We start from the raw sequence: 23302 nt of genomic DNA, 5'->3' as shown, positions 1-23302 counted from the left end.
AGCAGAACACTGGGGAGAGGCTGGCAGGGCTGGGGGGAGACTGACCTGAAATAGTGTCATACCCCCAACCAGGCTGGCTGAAGCCCCATCCTGAGCAGGAGTACCCTGTGGAGCAGGAGATGGTAGCAGGTGACAGAACAGCAGTAGAGCCAAGCTGTGGAGCAGTAACTCCCATGCCCTGCGTGGCAGCAACCTCCAGGCTCCCAGAAACCTCTTGTCTCTCACAGAGGAGGTGAGTTTCAGCTGGACTTTCCTGAGGAAGGAAAGGCCATTCCCCTGTGGTCAGGTAAATGTGGCATGTGCTGGGGTCAGTGATGGATTTACTGGATATGCTGCCTGAGTTAGGGACCCTGCTGAGAGAAGTGTTGGAACTGCTGTGCAAGAGACAAGCTTGGCCTGTTGCAAATAGCTGGCCTGGGTTAACTGGAGCCCTCAACGTAAGAAGGACATGGAGCTCTTGTAGCAAGTCCAGAGGAGGCCACAGAGATGATCCGAGGGCTGGAGCAGCTCTGCTCTGGAGACAGGCTGGGAGAGTTGGGTTTTTCAGCCTGGAGAAGAGAAGGCTCCAGGGAAACCTTAGAGCACCTTCCAGTGCCTTAAGGGGCTCCAGGAAAGCTGGGGAGGGACTTTTTACAAGGGCAGGAGTGATGGGACAAGGGTTAATGGCTTAAAACTGGATGGGAGGAGATTTAGATTGAACAGTAGGAAGAAATTCTTCACTATGAGGGCAGTTAGACACTGGCCCAGGCTACCCAGGGAAGCTGTGGCTGCCCCATTCGTGGAAGTGTCCAAGGGTAGGTTGGATGGGACTTGGAGCAACCTGATTTAGCAGGAGGTGTCCCTGCCTGTGGGAGGGGGGTTGGAACTGGATGATCTTTAAGGTCTCTTCCAACCCAAACCAGTCTGGGAGTCTGTGATTCATCAGACTGTATGTGAGAGCAGCAAGTGCCTGATGATTAGAAGTAGCTGCTGAAATTACAGGCCTGTTTGTCTGACTTCAGTACCAGGGAAGATTATGGAACAGATCATCCCAAGTACCATTACGCAGTACATGCAGAACAATCATCCTGGCCTGTATCAGGAATAGTGTGACCAGCAGGACCAAGGAGGTAATCCTGCTCCTGTACTTGGCTTTGGTGAGGCTGCACCTTGAGCACTGTGTGCAGTTTTGGGCACTGCATGATAGGAAGGACATGGAGGTGCTGGAGAGGGTGCAGAGGAGGGCATCTATGCTCATGAGGGGTCTGCAGAACGAGTCAAGAGGAGAGGCTGAGGCAGCTGGGGCTGTTCAGCCTGGAGACCAGGAGGCTGAGAGGAGACCTCATTGCGCTCTACAACTGAATGAGAGGAGGTTGCAGTGAGGTGGGTGTTGGGCTCTTCTCCCTAGTGACAAGTGATGGGACAAGAGGAAATGGGGTCAAGTTGCACCAGGGGAGGTTCAGATTGGATATTAGGAACAATTTCTTCACAGAAAGAGTGGTGAGGCCTTGGAACGGGCTGCCCAGGGAGGTGGTAGAGGCACCGTCCCTGGAGATGTTCAGAACACGTGGATGTGGTGTTCTGAGAGATGGTTTAGTGATTAGGGGTTGTAGGGTGCATGGTTTGACTTGATGATCTTGAAGGTCTTTTCCAACCTTGATAATGCTATGATTCTGTATCTGTGTGCTTGCAAGAATTTTAAAAGTAGATTTGGGCTCCAGAAGGTTTCATTGCTTGATACATAGAACCTCCTCAAGGTTTTTTTTCTAATAGGTTCTTCAGACATTTGCTCTGCAGACAGTTCCTCAGCCTCTCCCACATGCCGCCTTTCCCAGTGCTTTCCCAGCTAGTCACACATGGGTCTTTCTCCCAGCAGCCAGTCTTAACTCCACTGTACTGCTATTAAACTGGAGTCTTGTCCTGGTCTCTGTGGCCAGACTTGATCACCCTTCCCAGTTTGTAGCAGCTTTTCAATGTATGATGTGTTGCTTTCGCCCTTGAAGTGAGTTGTGTTACTGCCTTAGGGTTAGAGAGTTGGTATAATCTAAGGTTTACACAGATACTGTATCCTACAGAAAGAAAAACACACCCATGTCTTCACAGAATCACAGAATTCTTGGGGTTGGAAGTGACCTCAAAAGATCATCTAGTCCAACCCCGCTGCCAGAGCAGGATCTCCTAGATCAGATCCCGCAGGAATGCATCCAGGTGAGTCTGGAATGTCTCCAGAGAAGGAGACTCCACAAACTCTCTGGACAGCCTGTCCCAGGGCTCTGTCACCCTCACAATGAAAAAGGTTTTCCTCATGTTTACGTGGAACCTCCTCTGCTCCAGTTTGCACCCGTTGCCCCTTGTCCTGTCATTGGACGTCACTGTGAAGAGCCTGGCTCTGTTCTCCTGACACTCGCCCTTCACATATTTGTAAACATTAATCAAACTTTAATTGGATCTGAGGATGTTCTAGGCTGCAAGCAGAATGTTTTCCATTCCAATTTATTAGCCAAATGCATTCAAACCCATCCCTCTTGGACAGAACAGCCTCCATGAGGGGTGTGTGTCTTCCCCATGTGACATTATTTAGTTACAAGGAGAAAAAAGAAAATTGCATTTATTTATTTTTTTTTCCCCAATATGGAATACATAGTAAATATTTCACAACCCCATAAATAAAATAGGATTGGCCTGATCTTTTAAAAACATATTTCCCTTTAGGCTCTGACTAAGCCTGAGAAAGTTCAGCTTAAGAGGGAATTTATTTGAAAAAGCAGTGAAAGGTTAGAAGCAAGGATAGGGGCTGGAATATGCCTTGCAAGCATTAACTGTGGAGGCATGGTGCTAATGCCTTGCATGTGCAAAAGTGTTTTGAGGGCTGTGAATTTCAGCCATAAAATTAATATATTCAAAATTAAGATTTCTTGCCGAGCCAGACTTTAAGCATACAGGATATGGTGATTTTAATGTTCTGACTAGTGATGGAAAGATCTGTATGTGCTTTACTGGTGGTAATTTAAGGTTAAGGAAGAACCTTTAGCATCTAAATTTCTTGATTTTTTTTTTTTTAATATTCAAATTTGTAACCTTAGTGTTTCCTTCAGGTAAATTTTAGCTTTTTATTTCTTTTTACTTTTTTGGGGGGGTAACAGCAAAAAATGGGAAGTTCCACTGTTGTGTTTGGTAAAACATACTAATGCCTGATATAGTAAAAGCCTAATGTAAATGTGTGTGTGTGCACACCCACGTACACATGCCAAAATGAAGAGTTAGTCATTACAGTTTTGTGATTAATTCTTCCAATATTCTTATTTAATAATTTTCTTGCTCCTTGGGGAGAGCTATAAAAATGGATTTTATTTTTCTAAAGTGTTTGCATTTTAAGTAGGTAAAGCCTCTTTAGATTCCCATTTGCTTAACAACTAGATGGATATGTTCATCTTCAAATTTAAATGACCAGTGGGCTGAGACCAAGAATGATAAATTTCAGTGCATGAGGAGGACAGCAAGAAAATAATACGGAATTGAGTTCTGGGATCTACAGTGCAAAAAAAAATTTGACCTTAAGGCATGAGATGTGTTCCTTCAGTGCTGCAGTTGTTCCTTTCACCAACGCATCTTTCTTTGCAGCTCTGGGGCTGGGGTCATCCATCTTCCCTGGAAGAAGACTTTTTTGGCAAGGTGCAGTGCTGTCTGTTGAACCTTAACACAGGTTATTCCTGTCTCGCTCTTACATTCTCTCACTGCAGAACTGGAATGGGAGGGAGCTTATCAGTACAGTTTATCAGATTTTCTCTTGCCTTTCTCTGCTGCTGTTTGCTAGGTCTGAGCCCATGCCTTCACAGTACAGCACCAATGTCTTTTTTGAGGCTGGGTGAAAAAAATAAGTTCCTGGCCTTGTCTTCTAAAAGAGTAAATTTTATGTTGTTCTTCTGAGCTCACTGTTACTCTAAGGGTTCTTTTTGACTTTTCTCACTTGGGCATCCTGTTGGGTGTCTTGCCTTATAACCACACAAGGTGTGCTGAGGAGCATGACACACCTGCAGTCGTGCTGGAGGTTTGGAACTTCACGCAAATCTTGCCGTTCTGTAGCTCTGGAGAGGATAATTTGCTCTGTGTGTAGTTTTAATCTAAGGTTTTAGAAAAGGAGATTTTCAGGTTGTCTGTAAATCTGTTCTCTTCACACGATCTTACACAGAGTATTGCTAACATATCCATAAGTATTAAATTTCTGCCCCTTTCCCAGATTCTGACCAAACAGAGCAAGTTTACAGAGATCTGGATGTGAATACTTCACAACAAATCTCTTACAGTGTTCTTAGGCAGAATTGATGGATAAATATATTTATTCTAATAAAAAAGGATAAGAATTATAGTAAATCAAGAGCGTTCTGATCATCCATCAGTTTGTCCTGAAAATGCCAGGAGAGCTTTATTGAAGATTGAAATACATCCCTCCACTGCTCATTATGAAGGAATACACTTTCCATCTTCCAACATGAGCTGAAGTTTAGCCACAGAAAAGGTGAACAATGCCATTAATTATTCCAGATTCTTCGCTCAGCCTGAACCTTTGTCTGTTGAGCTTCTTGTTGGCATTTCAACGATGCTGAACCTGAATAGCACACAAAAAAACCCCCGAACACTTAAAGTATTTTAATTATTTAGGTTCTCAGTATTGTAACTTCTAAGGGTATTCATAACCAGGAAAGGCAGAGCAATACAAGAATTACCATCTTAAGACCTCTTCCTTTCAACCTAAGCAGAAGGGTTAGAGTTCTTGATTGTCTTGGGTGATTGTAGAGAGGAGGGTTCTGCTTATTTTATTCTTTATAAAGTTTTATGGAGCTAGAATCTCTTCTTCTTCAATGCTGCTCAGTCGTTTAACTTGTCACTTTTCCTTTCCACTTTGGAAACTAGGCAGAGATAATCCCTCTTAATTCCCATCTGGAAATCACAGTAAGAGCAAAATTTCTAGTTACAGACAGATGAGTAGGAAGAAGTCAAGATGAGGCTTCCTTTTCCTGAATGAAACTATCAGTGCTACATCATTTCATCTAAACAGTTGTGAAGTAGATAAGTGGTGTGTATTTCCAGCCAAACTGTTTGATTCCAAAAGGAGGTTAAGATAAAATGGCCTTTACTGTCTGTTTTGCATAACTCCACAATGTGGGCTGAGTTGAATTTTCACTTAAGAGATTCACCATCCTTATTGATACAGAAGATAAATCTTACTGCATCAACAAATTAGGTATGTACAAGTACAGGTTAGGAGGTTGAACATTAGGAAAGAGTTCTTTTCTGTGAGGGTGTTAGATGCTGAAACAGGTTGCCCTGGGAAGTTGTGGATTCCCCTTCCCTGGAGGTCTTCAAGACCAGGTTGGATGGGGCCTTGAGCAACCTGATCTAGTGGGAGGTGTCCCTGCCATAGCAGGGGGGTTGAAACTAGATGATCTTTAAGGTCCCTTCCAACCCAAACCATTCTATGATTCTATAAATATACCTAAGTTTTTTAATTATACAAGGTTGAATCTGTTCATTGCCCAATTGAATCTCTCTTTTCAACATTCTGTATCTTACACTTAGTTACAATTTCAACAAAAAAGAATCCAACACTGCTGCAAAGTGATACCAAAATGAAGGAGTATGAAACTAGATCTGCTGGTGTTAATTATATTGTCTGGTGTGACTGAATTTTGTAATGGAGCCTGAATATCCTGGTTCATAAGGCTGATTTTGGGGATAATCATAAAACACCAGAGTATTTTTTATTTAAATTGCTGATATTTGTCATTTGTATTCAACTTTATCATACTTAAAACTGTGGGAGAAGGAAGTGTAACATCCTGAGAACACCTGGGAAGTCTTTTCTCTCTCAACATCCATCTTTTCCCCAAAATGTTTGTAAAAAAAATTACTTTATGTGACCATCAGACTATTATAAACAAGAGGGTCTTTCAGAAATTAATTCAGGATTTTCCCCTCTGGGTGGAATTTCCTGCTACTCTGTCATCAAGTTTTCAAACCTGGAGGGATTACATACAGCCCTGGATGGTCTACATTTAAATCTCCATCGTGTTAATACATTCAGCTGACACGTGGTTTGGATAAAGTATCACAGAATTCATAGAATTTACTGGCCACCTCCTTGAAAGCAGCTTAAAAATGCTGTAAGGTGAAGTCAGTCCTGTTGTATCTGCAACAGCTCTTCTCAGGAGCTGGGACTAAGCTCTGAAATGCTTCACTGAGAAGCCAGGCATGAGCATGTGGCTCCATGCCCTCTCAGCTGTCATTTAGCCCCTTACTAACTTGAAGGTGAGTTAAGATCTTGCACCACTTTTTGGTATTTTCAAGGGATTTGGGCCCCCTGTGTGAGGGTTTGAAATGAACTTTTTCTTGGCTTGGTAGTTTGCAGCCTAAGGACCCCCCTTGGAGAAGCATAGGAAGCACCATGCTAGGTTAGGCCAGTGTGTGTGCCAGGATGTCTCCTGTGTTCCTCACAAAGGCCAAATGTTTGTGGAAAGGAAGTAAATGATCATGAATGAGTGATCTTGGAATAGTTTGCCCACAGGGGAGGTTTTTTCCTAGCCCCCACTTAGGATCTGGCTTGTGCCTTTGTGTGTGAGGGTTTCTGTCCTTTCCAAATTTCTGGATTTTATTATTATTTAATACTTACAAATGTAATTCTGGATACTTTAATCCTCTTAAGTGGTTGTTGCTGACTTTGGGCTCAGTCCTTCTCCCTTTTCAAGGAATTTTACCATTAGACACCTCTAAGTTGAGCTCTGGTGTAGTTTGTAACTGATTTTACTGGCAACTCTACTTGGCTGTAAAACACAGGTGTGAAGCTCATTCTGTGCAAGAACACAGTTTGGATGAGGAGTGGATGGAGTCTACAGGCAGCAAGCTCCTGTCTGCAGACTTGCATCTTATTCTCCTCAAGTGCCAGTCCAGCATCCAGAAGGAAGCCACCCCAAAGGCTCAGGTCAAAGTAATTGTCTGTGAACCTGCCTGGAGATTACCCTGCTAGCTTAGGAAGCCATAAATGTGTTCCTTTCCCTCCAGGTGCCCATCTGGCTGCTGAGAGGGAGAAGCAGCTTCTCTCCAGAGGTCTCTCTGTGCTGCCCTGGGTGGAAGCCACAGAAGCAAGTGAGGATTCTAGATGTTTTTCCTCCCAATATGTTGTAAGGAAGCAGTAGCTGCACTCTGAGTCTTATTCTGGGTAGGCTGTTCAGGAGCCTGTGCCGGACACGGCTCAGAAGAAGGTGTTTGCTAGTGGCATGTGTCACATCTCAGAAAATGCCAGCCTTTCCTGTTCCTTTGCAAAATGTGGCTTAGGTGGAGGTGGCTTTGGATCTCACTGAGCAGTGCTGGAGTTTCTTGTGATTCCTTTCAGTGAGACAGACTTCCCAGGAAAGATGATGCTTTCTTCAGTACTCCTACACAGCCAAATATTCACCAGCTCCAGCCCTCTCTGTTTATCACCACCAGGACTCACAAGGACTCCACCATTTGCCAGCAGATTTTCAGGAAACAGTTAAGGAATGTGAAACTGAGCATCAGAGCATCCCATGGACTGTCCCATCATCCACTGGCCATGACTAAAGGGACGATGCTGATACTTCTTTGTCACATAATCCTCACTCAGCCTGTTTGGGGGGAGAAGCATCACACCCTCAAATAGAGAGGTGACAGGTAAATGTATTGCAGTGGGCTTGACTGTAAGAAATCCAGCCTCCCCCTTCAGAGATGCTCCTTGATGAACCGTTTGGGAAACTTTGTTTCCCAAGGTGAGCCAGGAATATAGAATTCCTGGAGTTTGGTCTCTTTTCCTGCTCTCAAACCTGGTGTAAAGGTGTCACCCTGTCCATGGAGCAGGACAAGTCCTGCTGTCCAGACTGCCCTCTTTTTTTCTTTTTTTTTTTTTTTCCCCTGCTTTTTTGTTGACTGGAACCTGGAACACGGCTATTTCCTCTGATCCTGACATTATTTACCTGGGAGAAGAGGCCAACTCCCACCTCACTACAACCTTCTTTCAGAGAGCTGTAGGGAGCAATGAGGTCTCCCCTCAAAACTAAACTTCTCCAAACTAAACATCCCCGGTTCCCTCAGCTGTTCGTCATATGACTTGTTCTCTAGACCCTTCACCAGCTGGGTTGCACTTCTCTGGACACTCTCCAGCCCCTCAAGTTAGTGTGGTCCTGTAGTGAGGGGCCCAGAACTGGACACAGTGCTTGAGGTGCAGCCTCACCAGTGCCAAGTACAGGGGCACAAATCACCTCCCTACTTCTGCTCACTACCCTATTCCTGATGCAGGCCAGGATGCTCTTGGTCTTCTTGGCCACCTGGGCACACTGCTGGCTCATGTTCAGCCCTTTCCATTCCTCAGACTTCTTTCTGGGATCTCTGCTCCCCTAGGAGAGACTCATGAGTGTGAAGGAGGAATTACATTTGCTGGCATTTGGTTTTTAGCTGGATCTCTTTTAAGCATTTTGAAAATCTAGGTTTGCAGCAGTTTGATATGGTGATCACTCAGCTTGCGGCAGGATGTGTCCTGCAGGACTGTTCCCTGAATACTGATAAGAGGCAGCACTGAACCTCATTGCTGGTGGGCTAATCAGGCTCTTACCCTGTGTTTTTCCTTAAATCCTAATAGTGCTTGTTCATCTTTTTGCTTTTGGTGGAGCTGCACTGTGTTGATGTCTCCCTGGTAATAGGAGAGAGCTTGAATCTCAGCAGACTTTACTAGCATGAGTGTCACCATGTCTGGTGCCACCTCCTCAGAGGTTATGGGGTGGAAGCTTCAGTATGGCCTTGGTGGCACACCCAAGCATTCTCAGTCCCTTCTAGCTCTTCCCGTTGAAACCTGTGTTGTTACACATACTGACTATGGTGCCCCAGGTGGCATCTACCTTGGTGAAGCAGTTACAACCCAGGGCAGGAAAAGTAGTAGCATACTACTCATTCTGCTCAGTGAGTTTCTTGGTAGGAAAGCTGTGGCTGCTGGGAGCAGCACTGCAAGTGTTTGATGTCTATCAGAAAGACAGCTTCCTTGGTTAAGAAGGAAGAAGTCTGGGACTAGGGAGCAGCCCAGGAAGAGTTGACCATTTTTCAGGAAGGGTAAACACATCAGCAGTCTCCTGGTGCTTTCTGAATTCCCAGCACACCACCTCCTCCTCCCTGAGACTTGGCACCGTTTGCTGGCTGGTACCTCCTTTTAAGAGTTGAGGAAGAGATTAGTACAAATACCAGCTGGAAAAAATACTTCTCAAAACAGCTTGTTTCACTATAATCTCTGGAGATTATTCTTCCTTAGGGAAAACAGTCCCCTTATGAAACAAGCAAAACCCTCTTCTCTTGGGATGTGTTGTTTTACTTTTTATCATGTTTTCATTTCCTCATCCTGCCTAGGGAAGGGAACGGTCATACCCAGTGTGGGCTACTCAGGTCTCTACTGCTGAAAGTGAGATCTTCACAATGATTCTGAAGTTCCAGAGAAAACAAGTAGCCATGCCTGTCTGAGTCTGTGAGGTGATGTGCCTCTAGCATTTAATTTTATTCTTTCCTAACAAGTCTCCTTATTTATGGAGCACTTGGATTGCCAAACTAAGGCCGTAATAGTTTCCTTCCTCCACATGGAGGTGTTGAAAGTGCCTGTTTTTTTGACTCCTTTAAAAAATGTCTTTAGTTCATCTACCACATGACTTGTTACACTTCAGAAAGGAGGTTGATTTCTTGTCTTTTGGATGCCCAGCACTGTGGGACTAATTACTGCTGACACATTATGAATTTTCTCTGCTAGTAATTGACTGGGTTTTTTTGCAACTGATTCGAAGATACTCGCTAGCAATCATGAGATTCTCTTTGTTGTCAAAAAGGATCTAGGAGAGACTGAAGCCCTCAGTGCTGTTGTATGACCACAGAAGGAGACTGCATAGGATTGTATAATGACAAGTAGTTACAAGTGCTTTTATCACTTGAACATTTTCAGTTATGTTTTGCTGCTTCTCCTGAAGCAGCAAATCCTTTCAACTCCATGTATATGCCTGGGCTCTGTCTCACTTGTTCAGCCTAGACTTTTTAAAATCCTTTAGATCTAGGTTATCATTGCTATGCTCTGATTAAGATATAAATATTTTTGGTAGCAGAAGTGAAGTTCCAGTGCCCGGCTGTTTAACACCTTTTATATTTGGCATTTTTCTCTTATAGATCATCGTAGCTTCTACTGTCATTCTGCCAAGCAGAATAAAGGGGTGGAAGGTGATTCTTCATTTAGTGTTGAAGCCCCATAAGCTGATGGACTGCAGCAGTGAACCCAAATGAGCAATTAGACTACTAGCTAAAAATACTCATTTATTTTTAAAATAAAATTGCTGAGAAGTGAAATCAAAGCTCACTTAATGTGCGTAGTCTGGCGTGTTTGAACACAGTGTGGAAGAGGTAAAAACAAGGCTTTAACTTTTCTAATCCTATGGATACATGAATACAAACAACTGAACTACTGCAGGGGAGCTCACTGAATGGCAGCTCATCCGTGGAGCCGTGGTAGCTGACTGTTGTTCCTGTTGGGAAGTAAAGCACATTAGTTTCAAGATCCTTTGTGGCTAGGCAAGCTGATGTGTTTTACCTAGTTTGCAAGCCCTTGGTTGCTGCAGAGTGCAGTGAGGTGACTACGTATGGAAGTCGGTCTGTACCCTGAGGTGTAGGCCAGACAGCAGAAGATGGAAAAAAACCACCAAGTTGACAAGTGAAGTTTTCCTCTTGCACTGACATAATAGCTGAGCCAGTGACATTTGTTGTCCCTACTCAGACCAGAATGAATTCAGAAGTATCTCACATGTTTTCGCATCTGTCTTGTCTTCCCCACACAGCTGTGGAGGAGGCAGTCAGTTGTTGCTGGGGTGAGGGGAGGGAGGGCTCTGGTGTGCAAACACATGAAACCAGGCTCCATTTGTCCTCCTGTTCATTGAGCACCGTGCTGTCCTGTGTGTTTCGGATTGTTGGATCTCTTTGGTTTTGTTTTTCATAATGTGCCTATACGTTCTTGGGGGCATCTTGGATCTTGGAGGCCGTTAGCAATTAGTGAGGAGCAGCAGTGAGAGCCAAGTGTGGTGTGAGCGTGTGGGCGCATCCAGTCCATGGTGTAGTTGGCATCTTAAGACTTTCCAGTAGCTCATATGTAGGCTCTGTCTTTAGCTCTGCCAGTTTGTCCACATCCTGATCACTACTGGCCTGCTGGAGCCCTGAACTCCCAAAGGAGATTGCAGCAGGGCCTGCTGCTCTGCCTCTTCGTGGCTCTGAGGTCCCTCAGAGACTTCACTGGAGACCAGAGCTGTGTGAACAGGGAATAGCAAATGGGAATATGCCTCAGACCATCCAGTGTGGGGCACACAGGGGACTTTGGGAGGCAGTGGTTATCTGCATGCCTTAGAGGAGGTTTGACAGAGCTGCTGGGATGGATGAACTGCGTAATGCAGCAGTGGCTGCATTATTTGCCTTTTACCTCCAAGTGTCTCAAGTGGCCTGTTTTCTTCTTTCGACAGACAATTTTAGGTACACGTGTGACATTTGTGGGAAAAAATATAAATACTATAGCTGCTTTCAAGAACACAGAGACCTACATGCCGTGGATGGTGAGTACTGTTTGACACTTAAGACACCCAAACTAGACTGAGAAGTCCTAGCTGTGTGCTCTGGGAAGGCGGACTGTGGTTCTGCAGGGCACTGCGCAGCATGGCACCCTCGCCTCTGTCGGCCCAGGCACAGTCCACTGTGCTGCAGCAAGAAGTTTGTTGTACTTGATTGTCTTTGCGTGCATCAAAATAACACCCTCTGCTGGGACCTGTCGTCCTTGCAGTCCTCCTGCCTGTGCTAAGGTTCCTGGATAGGTAATGCACTGGAGCTGAGTCCCTCAAGGTAAATTGTCAGTCTGGCTACTCGCTGGGCAAGAGTTCGTTGCCTTTTGGTTTGTGACTTCACAAGATTGTTCCCAACATCCTCCTCTGTGAGAAACCACATTTCCAAGTTGACAAATGCTGCTTTGTCTATGTTAATCCCTGTAGTAGTGAACTGATGCAGTTGTCAGTGGACCTTACCAGCCAGTTTTCCCTTTGTGAATGTAGATGTGGCCTGGGCTGGTGACATTCAGACAGAGGCAGACACCCTCCTCCAGACACAGTGTTTGTTTTTTCTACATAGGGGGGAAATAACTGTCTTTGGCTTGCCCCTTGCTCACTGGGCATCTGAAGCTCCTCAACTCAGAGCGCACAGATACTCCAAACCCTCACTTGTGTATCCTACTATAAGCCTGTTGGTATTGCTCCTCACTTGGCCAAGGAGGGAGCCCTGGCAGAGTTTTAGAAAGAGGCTACTTGGAATGCAGAAGGTTTTGAGTGACTGGACTGCCTCAGAAAAGCAAGTGGTTTTCACAATACGTGGTGTGCAAAAAATTTGCTGGTTTTGAATGAAATGTGTGGACATCTGAATGTTCCTTCAGAACAGCCAACATTACCTTTCAGTACACCACCACAAGCTCCCTTCCTGCCATGGGGAGCCAAAATTAAATGAAAGTCACTGTGGGGTGGACGTGTCTGCTTCTTTCAGAAATGTGTCTTCATAGCCATGGTTCAGGGAGCTCTGCCTACGGTTATGAGAGGGCTTTAGAAACAGCTTCCACTTGTGTCTTGCAAGGACACTGATTGTCTCAGTTCCTCCCAGGGACTGGTTGTATCTCAGCAAACACAAGTGGGAGGCAACTGTGCATCTGAACTTCTTGTGGGGCTGTGTTAGTGTTAGAACAAAGGCCTTGAGAATCTGAGAATATTAGGGCTGGGCATGCTGAAATAGTTCCTGTGTGAATGCTGCTGGGAAGAGGAGGGACTGGGGCACAGAGCCTGGTTTATTCTGTGGGGCTGAAATATGCTGAAGCAGTGTGTGAAATGCAGGAGGAAAACAAGGACATTTAAGAGGATTTAATTTCTGTTTTGTTTCTTCCCCTCCTTCTTCTATTCTGTGTTAGTTTTTAGTGTGGAAGGGGCCCCAGAAAACCGGGCAGGTAAGCTGAGATACTTCATGTGCTTTATTTCACAAACCTTTTCAAACAATCAGTAATTCAGGCACAGCAGGTCCAATTCTACACTTGCAAGAGTCAAGGGAGCTTTGTCACTGATTGCAGCAGGAGGGGAGTGTCCTCTCTCCCTCCCCTAACATGTACAGCCAGTAGGTGGATGCCCAGCCCTAGTAGGTACCAGGCTTTTGTTGTACATACAATTGATCAGGCTTTTGAAAATCAAAAGAAACAGGTGTTTCATGTCTCTGGTGATTTAGTGAATTGTTCAAGGCATAAATTAAATTATTTTATAAAGTGGGTTGGGTTCTGATCTGTTGCTAGCTGTGCTGTTAGATGGTGGAAAGTTACTGGTCAGTATTTGTTAGCTGACTTGCTGGCACACTGCATCACTGTGCCCTCTTTCAGACAGTGGGACATCATTAGACAGGAGATGCACTGGAAGAAAAGCAGAAAATATGAACCAGGGTATTCAATGTGTTTGTTTAGTCTTTCTCTGTATTTTTTAAACATGATTTATCTACAAGGCATGTTACTGATCTGGAAAGGGGTAATATCTGCTTGGGGCACCTGAGGAGGAAGAGGGACAAGGCAGACAGAGGGGTCATTTGGTTTATAATTCCTGTCCTGAAATCCTGTTACAGATCAAAGTGTCATTTCAGATGCAGGAGCCTTCGGTGCCCATGCAGCTGTAGAAGGAAAACCTGAGGGTGTTGTCAGCTCTGTTGCTGGTTCTGTTCTCTTGCAGACCCCTATGACCAGGCCGTCATAGCAGCAGATGAAGTGAAGGAGGAGGAGCCAGAGCCGTTCCAGAAGATTGGTCCAAGTATGAGTTACTACACAGCTTCAAGTGTGAAAGAGAAAGCACAAGAGTTTCAAATCTGGCATTAGTTGGAGTACCTCTAGGAAAACCAGAAAGCAGTGTGTCACACAGAGGTGTTGGGGCCTTAGGGATACTGAAAGAGTTGTTTAGGTTCAAATGAATACCAAACTCCAGCAGCCCTGACCCTAAGAAATGCAGCTTTGTGATGTTTTCTGATCAAGGGCTCTGCAAAAAGAAGAGGAAAGAGGTTCAGGAGGGAGGGAAGCTGGCAGCCATCAGAGAGGGGCTCAAGGTCCATTGGCACCATTGGCAGACGGTTGCATTCACACTGCCTTTCTGCTGGGTTCATCAAACAGATGAGGGTGGAACTAAGAGGGGACCAGACGTTGCCAAACCATTTATCTGAATTCTCTTGTTTTGGAAACCCTGGGTTTTCCTTTGCCTTGCTGTCAGTTCTGTACTTCCCAGCGCTGGCAGGAGCAGGAGGTGTTAGTCTGTTGCTGCACTACTTCATTTTTTCAGATATCCCCAAAGAAGGAATTAGCTCAGTTATTGCAGAAAAGCCCCTCCTCCTGCAAGAGAAGGCTACAATTCTGGTATAAAAGGTCTATAAGGAAGACTTAAACTTGGCAACTTGTTTCCTAGTTTGGCTGTCAATGTTGTCCACACAGCACAGAAGACTTCTGTAACCAGAAGACAAAACTGTGTCATCTGTGATACAGACTTTAGAAAAGGAATCTCTCCTTGGTTTTGCACACTTACTTGCACACTTACTTGGGATAATGTCCTGTAGCTTGTTCAGTTCTACTGAACCTCTTATGCATGGTCTGTCACTTTGGACACTGGCTTGAACTTTTGTCGAGATAAAAGGGTGTATGAATTACAGAGCAGAGGAGTTCAAATGCGTGGGGAATATACTCTAGTTGTGTCACCTTGCCACCAGTGTGTAGTAAGTCAAGGAAGTCGGTGACTGTGTCTGACAGGGCTGCACTTCTTCCTGACCTTGGTCTCTGTTTTATCTTCACAGAAACTGGCAATTACACCTGTGAATTCTGTGGCAAGCAGTACAAATACTACACTCCCTACCAAGAGCATGTGGCGCTGCACGCACCCATTAGTGAGTATCCTGCTGGAGATCTGGTTCATTAGAGACTGATGTACAGTGGCTGGTGGCAGACTGGGGGTTGCAGGAGAGAGTGTCATTCTTCTGGTTCCTTCCACTGGACCTGTGGGATTGCAGCTGGCAGGACACAGAGCATGTGCTGACCAGGGTACTGTAAAGCTGGGCTGGAATCTCCTCTCAGAGGGACAGTTACTGCTAGGTCTGTGATGGCACTGGAGTTTTACCAAAGTCCATGCAATTCTACATATGTTCCTTGGGGGCCTGATATTTTATTTTGTTGTTTAACTGAAAGTTCTGGTACCTAAAGTGCACATAACAACGTGATGCACAAAATTTTTAGACTCCCCTAGAATAATAAGTGAACCTACATGCTAGGGAAGAAGCATCTTTGTAATGAGCTTCTGAGAAATTATTTCAGACAGTGAATTAAAACTGGTTTTCAAAATAATGTAAATTACCTTGGCAGCTTGTTACTAAATCACAGGCAATAAAGGATTTATATCACAGAGCTCAGGAAAGGCAGTTCTCTGCATACTGCACAATACTACAGTCTGCACTCTGGAGGGACACTACCATCTTCACTCCCCAGAAAAAGGGGAGGTTTTAATGAGTTTTAAGTTTAATTCAGTGCAAACTTGAAGTAAAACAGTTGAGAGAAATTCTTGCTACCTGCTGGTTTTGGGTGCTTTTAAAAGTATACAGGGAAGTTCTTTACCCCTGAACTTCCTGTTTCTTTCAGAGCATTGCCCAGTGCTTTGTTGGGACTTTATTGCTGTGAGCCAGCATGTTCCTCTCTGCCCGTGTCTATGCAGCTGCCAGTGTTTTGGCTGATGATGAAGATGAATGAGCTGAGCTCATTAGCTCCGTGGGTTTCCTTAGCAGCTCGTCCGCAGCCGGCAGAGGGAGCACACACTCCTCCCTCACCAAATTCAGCTTCAGCTAGGTTTTTAAGTAATTATAATACAGCAGCTTTGATTTTAGACATAGAAATAAATCGAGAACATAGTCCACCATACTGTCACTTTTAAGGGGGGTCAAGGTTTGGTGGCTCTTGACAGCTCCCATGAGGGTTCTCTGGAGCATGGAGATGGACCAGGACCCTAGTAGAAGGTGTAGGGCATAAAATACCCCCACTGCCATTAGCACAAAGTTAGTGGTTTCATCTCCCATCTGCCCAAGGGTGTTTATGATAACCCAGTGCTTATGACTGCACACATAACAGTTATTCCTAAACATCCCTGCACCCATAAAAGCTGTTGGTGGTAATCAGCAGTAAGTCAATAATAAGTCTAATATAGATGATCCCTCAGACCCCAAGGCTCTGGTGTCCCTACTCCACTCCTGTGTGGATGGCTGAGGAGAGTATGCTATAAGGACTGTACATTGAATCTCTGCTCAGCAACAGCAGATTCTTAGCTCCCCAGGACTTCCCATTTCAAGGAGTTTTATCACTATGGACATCTATCCACCCTCCCAACCCCCTGTAGTAGCAGTCTGCAGCTGCTGGTTCCAGGCCAGGCTCTCCAGCATAAAAGAAAAACAACTGTTCTCTGAGAGGTGTTTGCCTGAAGTGGGCCCTGCAGGTCTGACTGCAGATAGGAATGGTCCAGGCAAATACCTCCCTTCTCCCTGTGCAGAGTGCAACTGCAGAGTCCCAGTGGCCACTTCTTGGCTACCAGAAGTTTTGGAGGAGGAACAACATTGTTTTGAATACTGGGGATGAAACTGTTCTTGCACTTTGGTTTCTGCAGTAACCTCTGTGAAAGCAGAAACAGTTGCCCCTGCTGCAGACTAGACCAGCAGTCACTGAGATGGCAGATGGGTTTCCAGTGCTTTCAGCAAATATCTTTAATTATGAGGACATTTCAGATCAGATCAAGATAATCTCTTAATAAGGTTTAACCCCCTCCCCATAAACTTTTCTTCTTCCTTTTTTTTTTTTTTTTTTTAACCTTTCCCTTCCCTAGCTGCTATGACCAGTAAGATTTCTGGTTTACAGACCACTAACCCTGATGAACATACAGGAGAGGGCATGATTAGCTCCTGAGGCAGGCTGGCCAGCACATCCTCCCACCTTCCTGCAGCTCATACTCTGCTATTCATATAAACCAAGGTCCTGTGAGGCAGCTGTAAACACATGACTTTGAAAAGCTCAACTGGCTTTTCTCATGCCCTTGCAGTCAAGTTAAGCTGAGACTGTGTCTTTAGCCTGATCTCGTTCTTGTGGTTGTAAGGCAAGTGCTTGAAAATTGGCTGTAGTGGGAGCAGGTAAAGAAAACACTTCAGTGTTCCCAGCTCAGCTTTCTGAGTCTCTGCTTCAGTGCAAGCTTCCCTTCTAGAGCCTGTCTTTCTGGTTTTCTGTGATAATGGGTAAAAAATTATTGAAAATGGGCTAAAACAAGGGCTCATATCCTGCAGGGTCAATAGGACCTAGCAGGATAATTATTGGTCAGTGCTGCTAGATACCTGCTGTCTGGAAAAGAGCTCTGCAGTGGGGCTCCCTGGAATAGTTAATGCCAAATGTCTCCTTCAGAAGTTCCCTTTTGTTGGTGAGGAGTAGGAGCTTTTTCATATCCTTAGAACTGGGCTATTACTCTTTTAAAATACGTATTATGATGCTGTTTCTGTGAGCCTGTTCACTTTTTCTAAGATGGGTGTCAAAGGCTTTTCCAAAAAAAGTGGATTGTAGGCACATTCATTGTCCCAGTTTTAGGAATGTCTCTGAACAGAGGTGCTCAGGGGGAGGGCTCAGAGATTTCTTTCTGTCCTCCTCCAGACTCAGTCTGCTCTGTAGAATGGGACTGGTTTAACCATGTTTGCAGGTGGCTGGGCTGTTGTCGTTGCTCAGAGATGATGTGTTTACAGTGCAAAGAAAACCTAATGTGTTTGGGATGTGGACTGGCTAGAAAAGCTACCAAGAATGGGTTTTAGCTTGGTGAGTCCAGGTTCAGGAGTGTGCACCCACTGCATCTGCATCCTCTTCTGGTAACTGCAGATGAGGCAACAGACTCCCTGGTCATGGAAATATGAGGTGAGACTTCAAAAATCCACACAGCACTAAAATCTGCACAGCTCTCCATGTCCGGAGCAAAAATCTAAAGTGATGTCCAGGCCCTTAGTGCGTGACTAGGTCTTCATGACTTACCAGCTTCACATGGGGCCTCTACCCACATTGAGCTCAGCTCTGGACTGTCAGTCCCTGTCTAAGCCGCACTGTAGGATGTTGGTCTCCAGCTAAGTTGTAGATATGACCATACCTGGCCATGAATCCTGTTGATCTGTACACCAACCTGACTGACTTTCCATCTTGATATCATCCCTGTCTCATCACTCTGGACCTTCCTGAGGATCTCTGGCATGTGTCTGGCCCTGGTTAACCTCACCAGAGCTGATCCTGCTGTGGATTTACCTCCCACCTTGACCAGGGACCTTTTAGTCTGGACTTTTAGTTGAACCTGGCTGTCATCTCTGGTCCTGCCTTGCTGAGCTGTCTCAGGGGCTGTGGGATGGTCCCTGGCTGTTGACTCTGCCCTCCCAGCCCCATGGTCATACTTGGCTCCATAAGGGACAGGCAGACCTACATCCATCCTGATACCTGACATGCTCAAGAAAGTTCATCAAGCTTCTGCTCAATTCCTTTTCTTGTCGTGAAGGCCACGGGATACAATTTGCTCATCAAAAGTCCTTAAACAGTATTTCTTAAAGGCAGCTGCCATCATGGCTTTTTATCTTAGGGAAAGGAATCCTTTTTGGTAGCACATCTATTTTCAACACAGCTCCTGCCTAACAAAGGGAAAAAGCAGATCCAGATTCCAGTTAGGTCATGTGCCTTTGCTTGCTCCATCTCAGTGAGTGAAATCTGTGAGTTCAGATGTTTTTCCCACTCTCTGATCCCACAGTGCAGTAGCAGCAGGCCCCACTGGCAATATTTGTTTGTCTGTATAAAGAAGCACATTTAAATTTCGTAAGTTTGAGGTTTTCCTGTAGAAGGACCTGTTTCCAATAGCAGAGATTTCCATTCAGCATATTGGATTTCAGACCATTGTTGAGGAATCACTGCCCATCATGTCCATTAAAGATAGTATTTTTCTCCAGAAGTGATGATAGAGTTCCATCTGAACCATCCAAGTGGTTCCTTATGCATCCTGACAAGATCTTTCTGAAAAAGATGGAAGACATAAATTATTAGCCAGAATTTTTACCTGGAAAAAGCAAAGTCAGATAATCTGAGCTCTGTTCTGCTGTGGTGGTGCATCATGGTAGGGTGTAGGTGTATGTATCTTTTGAGGGGGACATGTTGAAATGTCTGCCAGATTTTCTACTTACTGCTGCAGCCTGGTGTTCCCAGAGCTTGGCAAGTCAGGAGGGACAACTGTGATCTGTGTGCTGACCAGAGTAACACATGCTGTAGGATTGCCTTGATTTAATTGCTCATGTATCTATTTAGAGAGACTCTTGCTGTTAAGAGTGACAGAAAGTACTGCATCTTCTTAAGGTAATTATTTTGATTAATTATTACCCTCACTAAATTAAGACTAAAAATATCCAGCTATAGCTTTCAGACACTGGATCCTATTTATAACTTTGCTAGGTGAAGGTGAAGTAAGTTACCAAATTTCTGTCCCTGCTAGACCTTTTTATAGCCTGCTGTCCAGTCACTTCATGGTCACCAACCTCCCAGTTAAGCCAAAGGAGTGACTTGGTGTTTCCATTGTCAGGTGGGCTGTTCTTGTCCTTTATTTATCCTCTTGCCCTCTTATCTGAATATTCTCCAGTCTGCCAACCACCTTTGTGAAGGACAAGCATGAGCACTGGCTGTAGTGGGGAAACTCAGAGCTAAGGTTGTCTTCCTGATCCCCTTTAGAAATGCCCTGATTGCCCAGCCCAAGAGTATCTCAGTCTTTTTAGCTGCACCATGGCCCTGGGGACTTCTCCACAGCCATCATGACAGAGCACAGCAGTGAACAAGCTCTTCTTCCTGCTGTCGAAGCAGAGTCCCCCATCTTTGAAGTGTCACCTGTGTTCTTCAGCACCCCACGTGCTGTTCTCTGCCCCTGGAGCACAGTGCAGTCAGTTTACCAAGTGATAGGAGATCATCCAGTGAGACTTATTCACTACATTCCTCTCCTTCTCCAGCATGTCAGCTTCAACTGAGGCATATCTCAGATGCTTTCTGAGAAAGTTTGAAGAACTTCATAGCAGCAGTTACGGGATTACCTGTCCACAAAGCCATCTCCTGTCTTGCTGTCTAGCTGCAGATTTTGAGGCAGGAGATTTTTGTAAACATTCAGCAGCTCAGTAGTTTCATTTTTGGAAACATCTTGAACTTGGCCTTTTCATCAGCCTGAGGCAGTGAGTCCCACCATGAAGATGACTTTTTAAGAGCAGAACAGAGCAGCTATGTGATCATCTCTTGGTTACTCTTCAGAGGAGATTTGTCACCTGATTAAATAAAGACTAAAAGGGTTTTTTTCAGTGAATTATTAGCAGCCTTCAGACTGCTAGAACTAATATTCTTTTGTCTGTTGCCTTGCTGGCTCAAACTCTGTCTTCCTAGAGTCAGACAGAGCAGCCTTCTCTCTGGGGGCTGAATTTGACGTATTGTTTGTTATAAGGTGGGAGGAATAAGAAGTCATTTTGGAGGTCTTCATGACATGGAGACTTTTTTTCTTTAGATCTCGGAAAGCAGTATCTGGACTGCAGAGGTTTCCAATGATGCTCTCCATTTCTGACACTGAATGGTTGGCTGGTTGCTACTTCTCTTGGTATGGAGAGGGAATAAACCAGCAGTTGGTGGGAATGAGACTCTTGGGAAACTAGAGGACACATAAGCAGGAAATGGTCATATCTGACTACATTTTTACTGGCAGTTTGGCAGCAACTGGAGCAGGATTACCGATGGAGAGTGAAAGGAAGCACAGGAAGCAAAAGCAAGCCTCCTGCCTATTGACCTGGCCAGAGATCAAGCAGAGGAGAAATATCTATCCTAAATTAGGAGAAAATCTAGTGCAGGATCCCCTGCAGAAGTGCACTAACATTTACAGGCAATGTCATCTTGGATCTGCTGACAGAGAAGATGGAAGCAGTTCACATTTGCTGTCTGTAATGTCTGATGGGACTTTGGAAATGAGCATCCAGTCCCAGAGTGGGTGGCTTTTCTCCTCAGCTGTTTCAGAGTCAGGCTATTGTGTTGCCATGGCAGACTGGAGAGCTGCTCAGTGTGGATGAGTATTTCTGAATTACACTACATGGGATGAACAGGTGCTCGTGTTGTCCAACTTTAGGCATCCTAAAATACTACTCTGTAGAAATTACTGGCAGAGAGCACGGGCTGTGGATTATGGGAACCTTTAGTGATTCTTCATGGCAGATGGTTGGAGTGGGACTTGGACTTCAGGAGCTGTATCCAAATTTCCATGGAAGAGCCCACTGAGGAATGAAGGGGGTTGTTAGGTTCTTTCTCCATTTTTGTAATTTTTTTTAAATCCATGTGGCCTAGAAAAAAGGTTTTTCATATGACTTTTGGCATTGAAAATTCCTGGTGATCCTCACTGTGCATTGCAGAGACCAAAATGTAGATACATTCAATGAGCATTCAATACTCAGTATTTCTCCACATGTCACCAGTACTTGGCTAGAGACAGGGGCCAAAAGGTCTTTTCTGACTCACAGGATGAGAAGTCAGCCTCCTAACTCCCTCCCATTACCAGTGACCCCCTTTCCTTCGGTGAGATAAGGAATGTGGTGGAGATCTCTAGGATTTATGCAAGGCTCAAGTAACAAAGATGTAAAGTTCTCTCTGTTCAGAACTCTTGAGTATTCTGTTAGAAACCTGCTCTGAAAATACACTCTTATATACACAGAAGTGGAGGACAGAGGTGCAGGTACACTCAGCCAGGTCCTGGATGGATGGGGTGATTCGTGCTGCAGGAGGAATGGGTTGGTCACGTGACAGTTAAAGGTGTGGAAGGGAACTAACAAGCTTCAGGACCTTGCCCCTCGGGTGAGTGGGGAGACCAGTTTTGTTACACAGGATCAGTGGATCCACAGTTGCTGCAGGTCCCCATGCAAGGGATTTGGGAGCGTGGCTTTTAGAAAGCAACACAGGATCTGGGAGCTGACTGACTGTCCAGGCACTAGTTCTGAGTGTTCATATCCAGAGTTCTCTCGATCTCCACTCTTCGTGACAGTGAAGACACAGGCGAGCCAGTCCAGCAAAAAAACACCGGCCTCAATAAACCGCTGTTCTGCCCTCCTGCACCGCAGCCCCTCCGCTGTCCCGCCCGCCTCCCAGTCCCAGATGTTCCGCGCTCCAAATTCTGGATCCCCAGGAAGCAAGGCCATTACAGGTACCAATTGCCTTTCTCCCATCAACTTTCTTAACTGCTTAGTGTCCAGTCCTGCCCTGGGTTGGCTTTTGACCCTTCCTGGACTCAGTTTGCTCCATCCATGACTGTCCCAGAAAAGCTCCTCCCAGAAGCCACTGGAGGGATTAGATCCTTAGGCACGTTGTAAGTGAAGAATTTGGATCAGGAGTAGGGCTTTGTAGCTTCTTCCCAGTGACAAGTCAGTTTGTTTTAAGCATTGTGCTAACCGTGAGGTTCAGATGACCCTGTTCCAAATCCTGGTGTTGCAAACTGAGGAGAGCTTCCTGACAAGGATTGTCGTAGTGGCTTGTCAGGCATGGGAATGTTTGGTTTTCAGCTTTGTTTGGCATTTAATGTTTATTTTCCTCAAGGTGGCCTTTTCAGGGCTGGGCCTGTGCCCAGGGAAGTGAAATGGAGTACAGGTGTTTTCACAGTGCTCCACTCTCCACAGGAACCACTGAGAGATAAGCTGGGCTCCAGCAGCAAAGTTAATGGTACAGAGCCATTGCCAAGGTGTTAGAAGATTCAAGTTAAGGTTGATCCTCCCATAATCCCTGTTTCCTCCTTCCAAACAAGATCAAACCTTAAATAAAAAAAATAATAATAACAAAAAACTGAAAAACAGCAGTTAATAAATAGGATGAGAGACATAGCCAGGCAGCAGAGAAGCAGTCTCTTAAATCCATCTCAGTTCAGAAGAAGGACTGGTCAATCAGCTGGGATTTAAATGCCCCTGAAATGTCTGGCATGGGCAGATGCCGAGCAGCAGAGGTGGCTGTGGTGGCTCTTCAGGCCACAGGATGCTGAACAAGGCTGCCTTTTGTTAGATGACACACACATCTACAGCTACCAGATGTTGCAAGGAGTGACCTGTCTTTGTACAGCTTGTGAGTCCTGAGATATCATGCTGTTATTCCACCTCTTAAACATTTAGATGATTTCATTACTCATTT

At 45.1% G+C, this 23302-nt stretch overlaps 1 protein-coding gene across 6 annotated transcripts in view; it reads left to right on the top strand.

Annotated features, from left to right (window-relative positions):
- Nucleotides 1-23302, top strand: part of ZNF618 (zinc finger protein 618) — a 161456-nt gene that overhangs the window by 103104 nt on the left and 35050 nt on the right. For 5 of the 6 annotated variants that reach the window (XM_051636475.1, XM_051636474.1, XM_051636472.1 and 2 more), the window contains 5 exons: nt 11514-11603; nt 12989-13024; nt 13785-13862; nt 14887-14976; nt 22143-22331. In XM_051636475.1, coding sequence (XP_051492435.1) covers nt 11514-11603; nt 12989-13024; nt 13785-13862; nt 14887-14976; nt 22143-22331 — 483 coding nt within the window. The remainder of the gene's footprint in view (nt 1-11513; nt 11604-12988; nt 13025-13784; nt 13863-14886; nt 14977-22142; nt 22332-23302) is intronic. The other variant, XM_051636477.1, reaches the window with a different exon arrangement.

This window comes from Apus apus, chromosome 19 (assembly GCF_020740795.1).
Source record: "Apus apus isolate bApuApu2 chromosome 19, bApuApu2.pri.cur, whole genome shotgun sequence".
Lineage (NCBI taxonomy): Eukaryota > Metazoa > Chordata > Aves > Apodiformes > Apodidae > Apus > Apus apus.
This window is presented reverse-complemented; position numbering and strand designations above follow the sequence as displayed.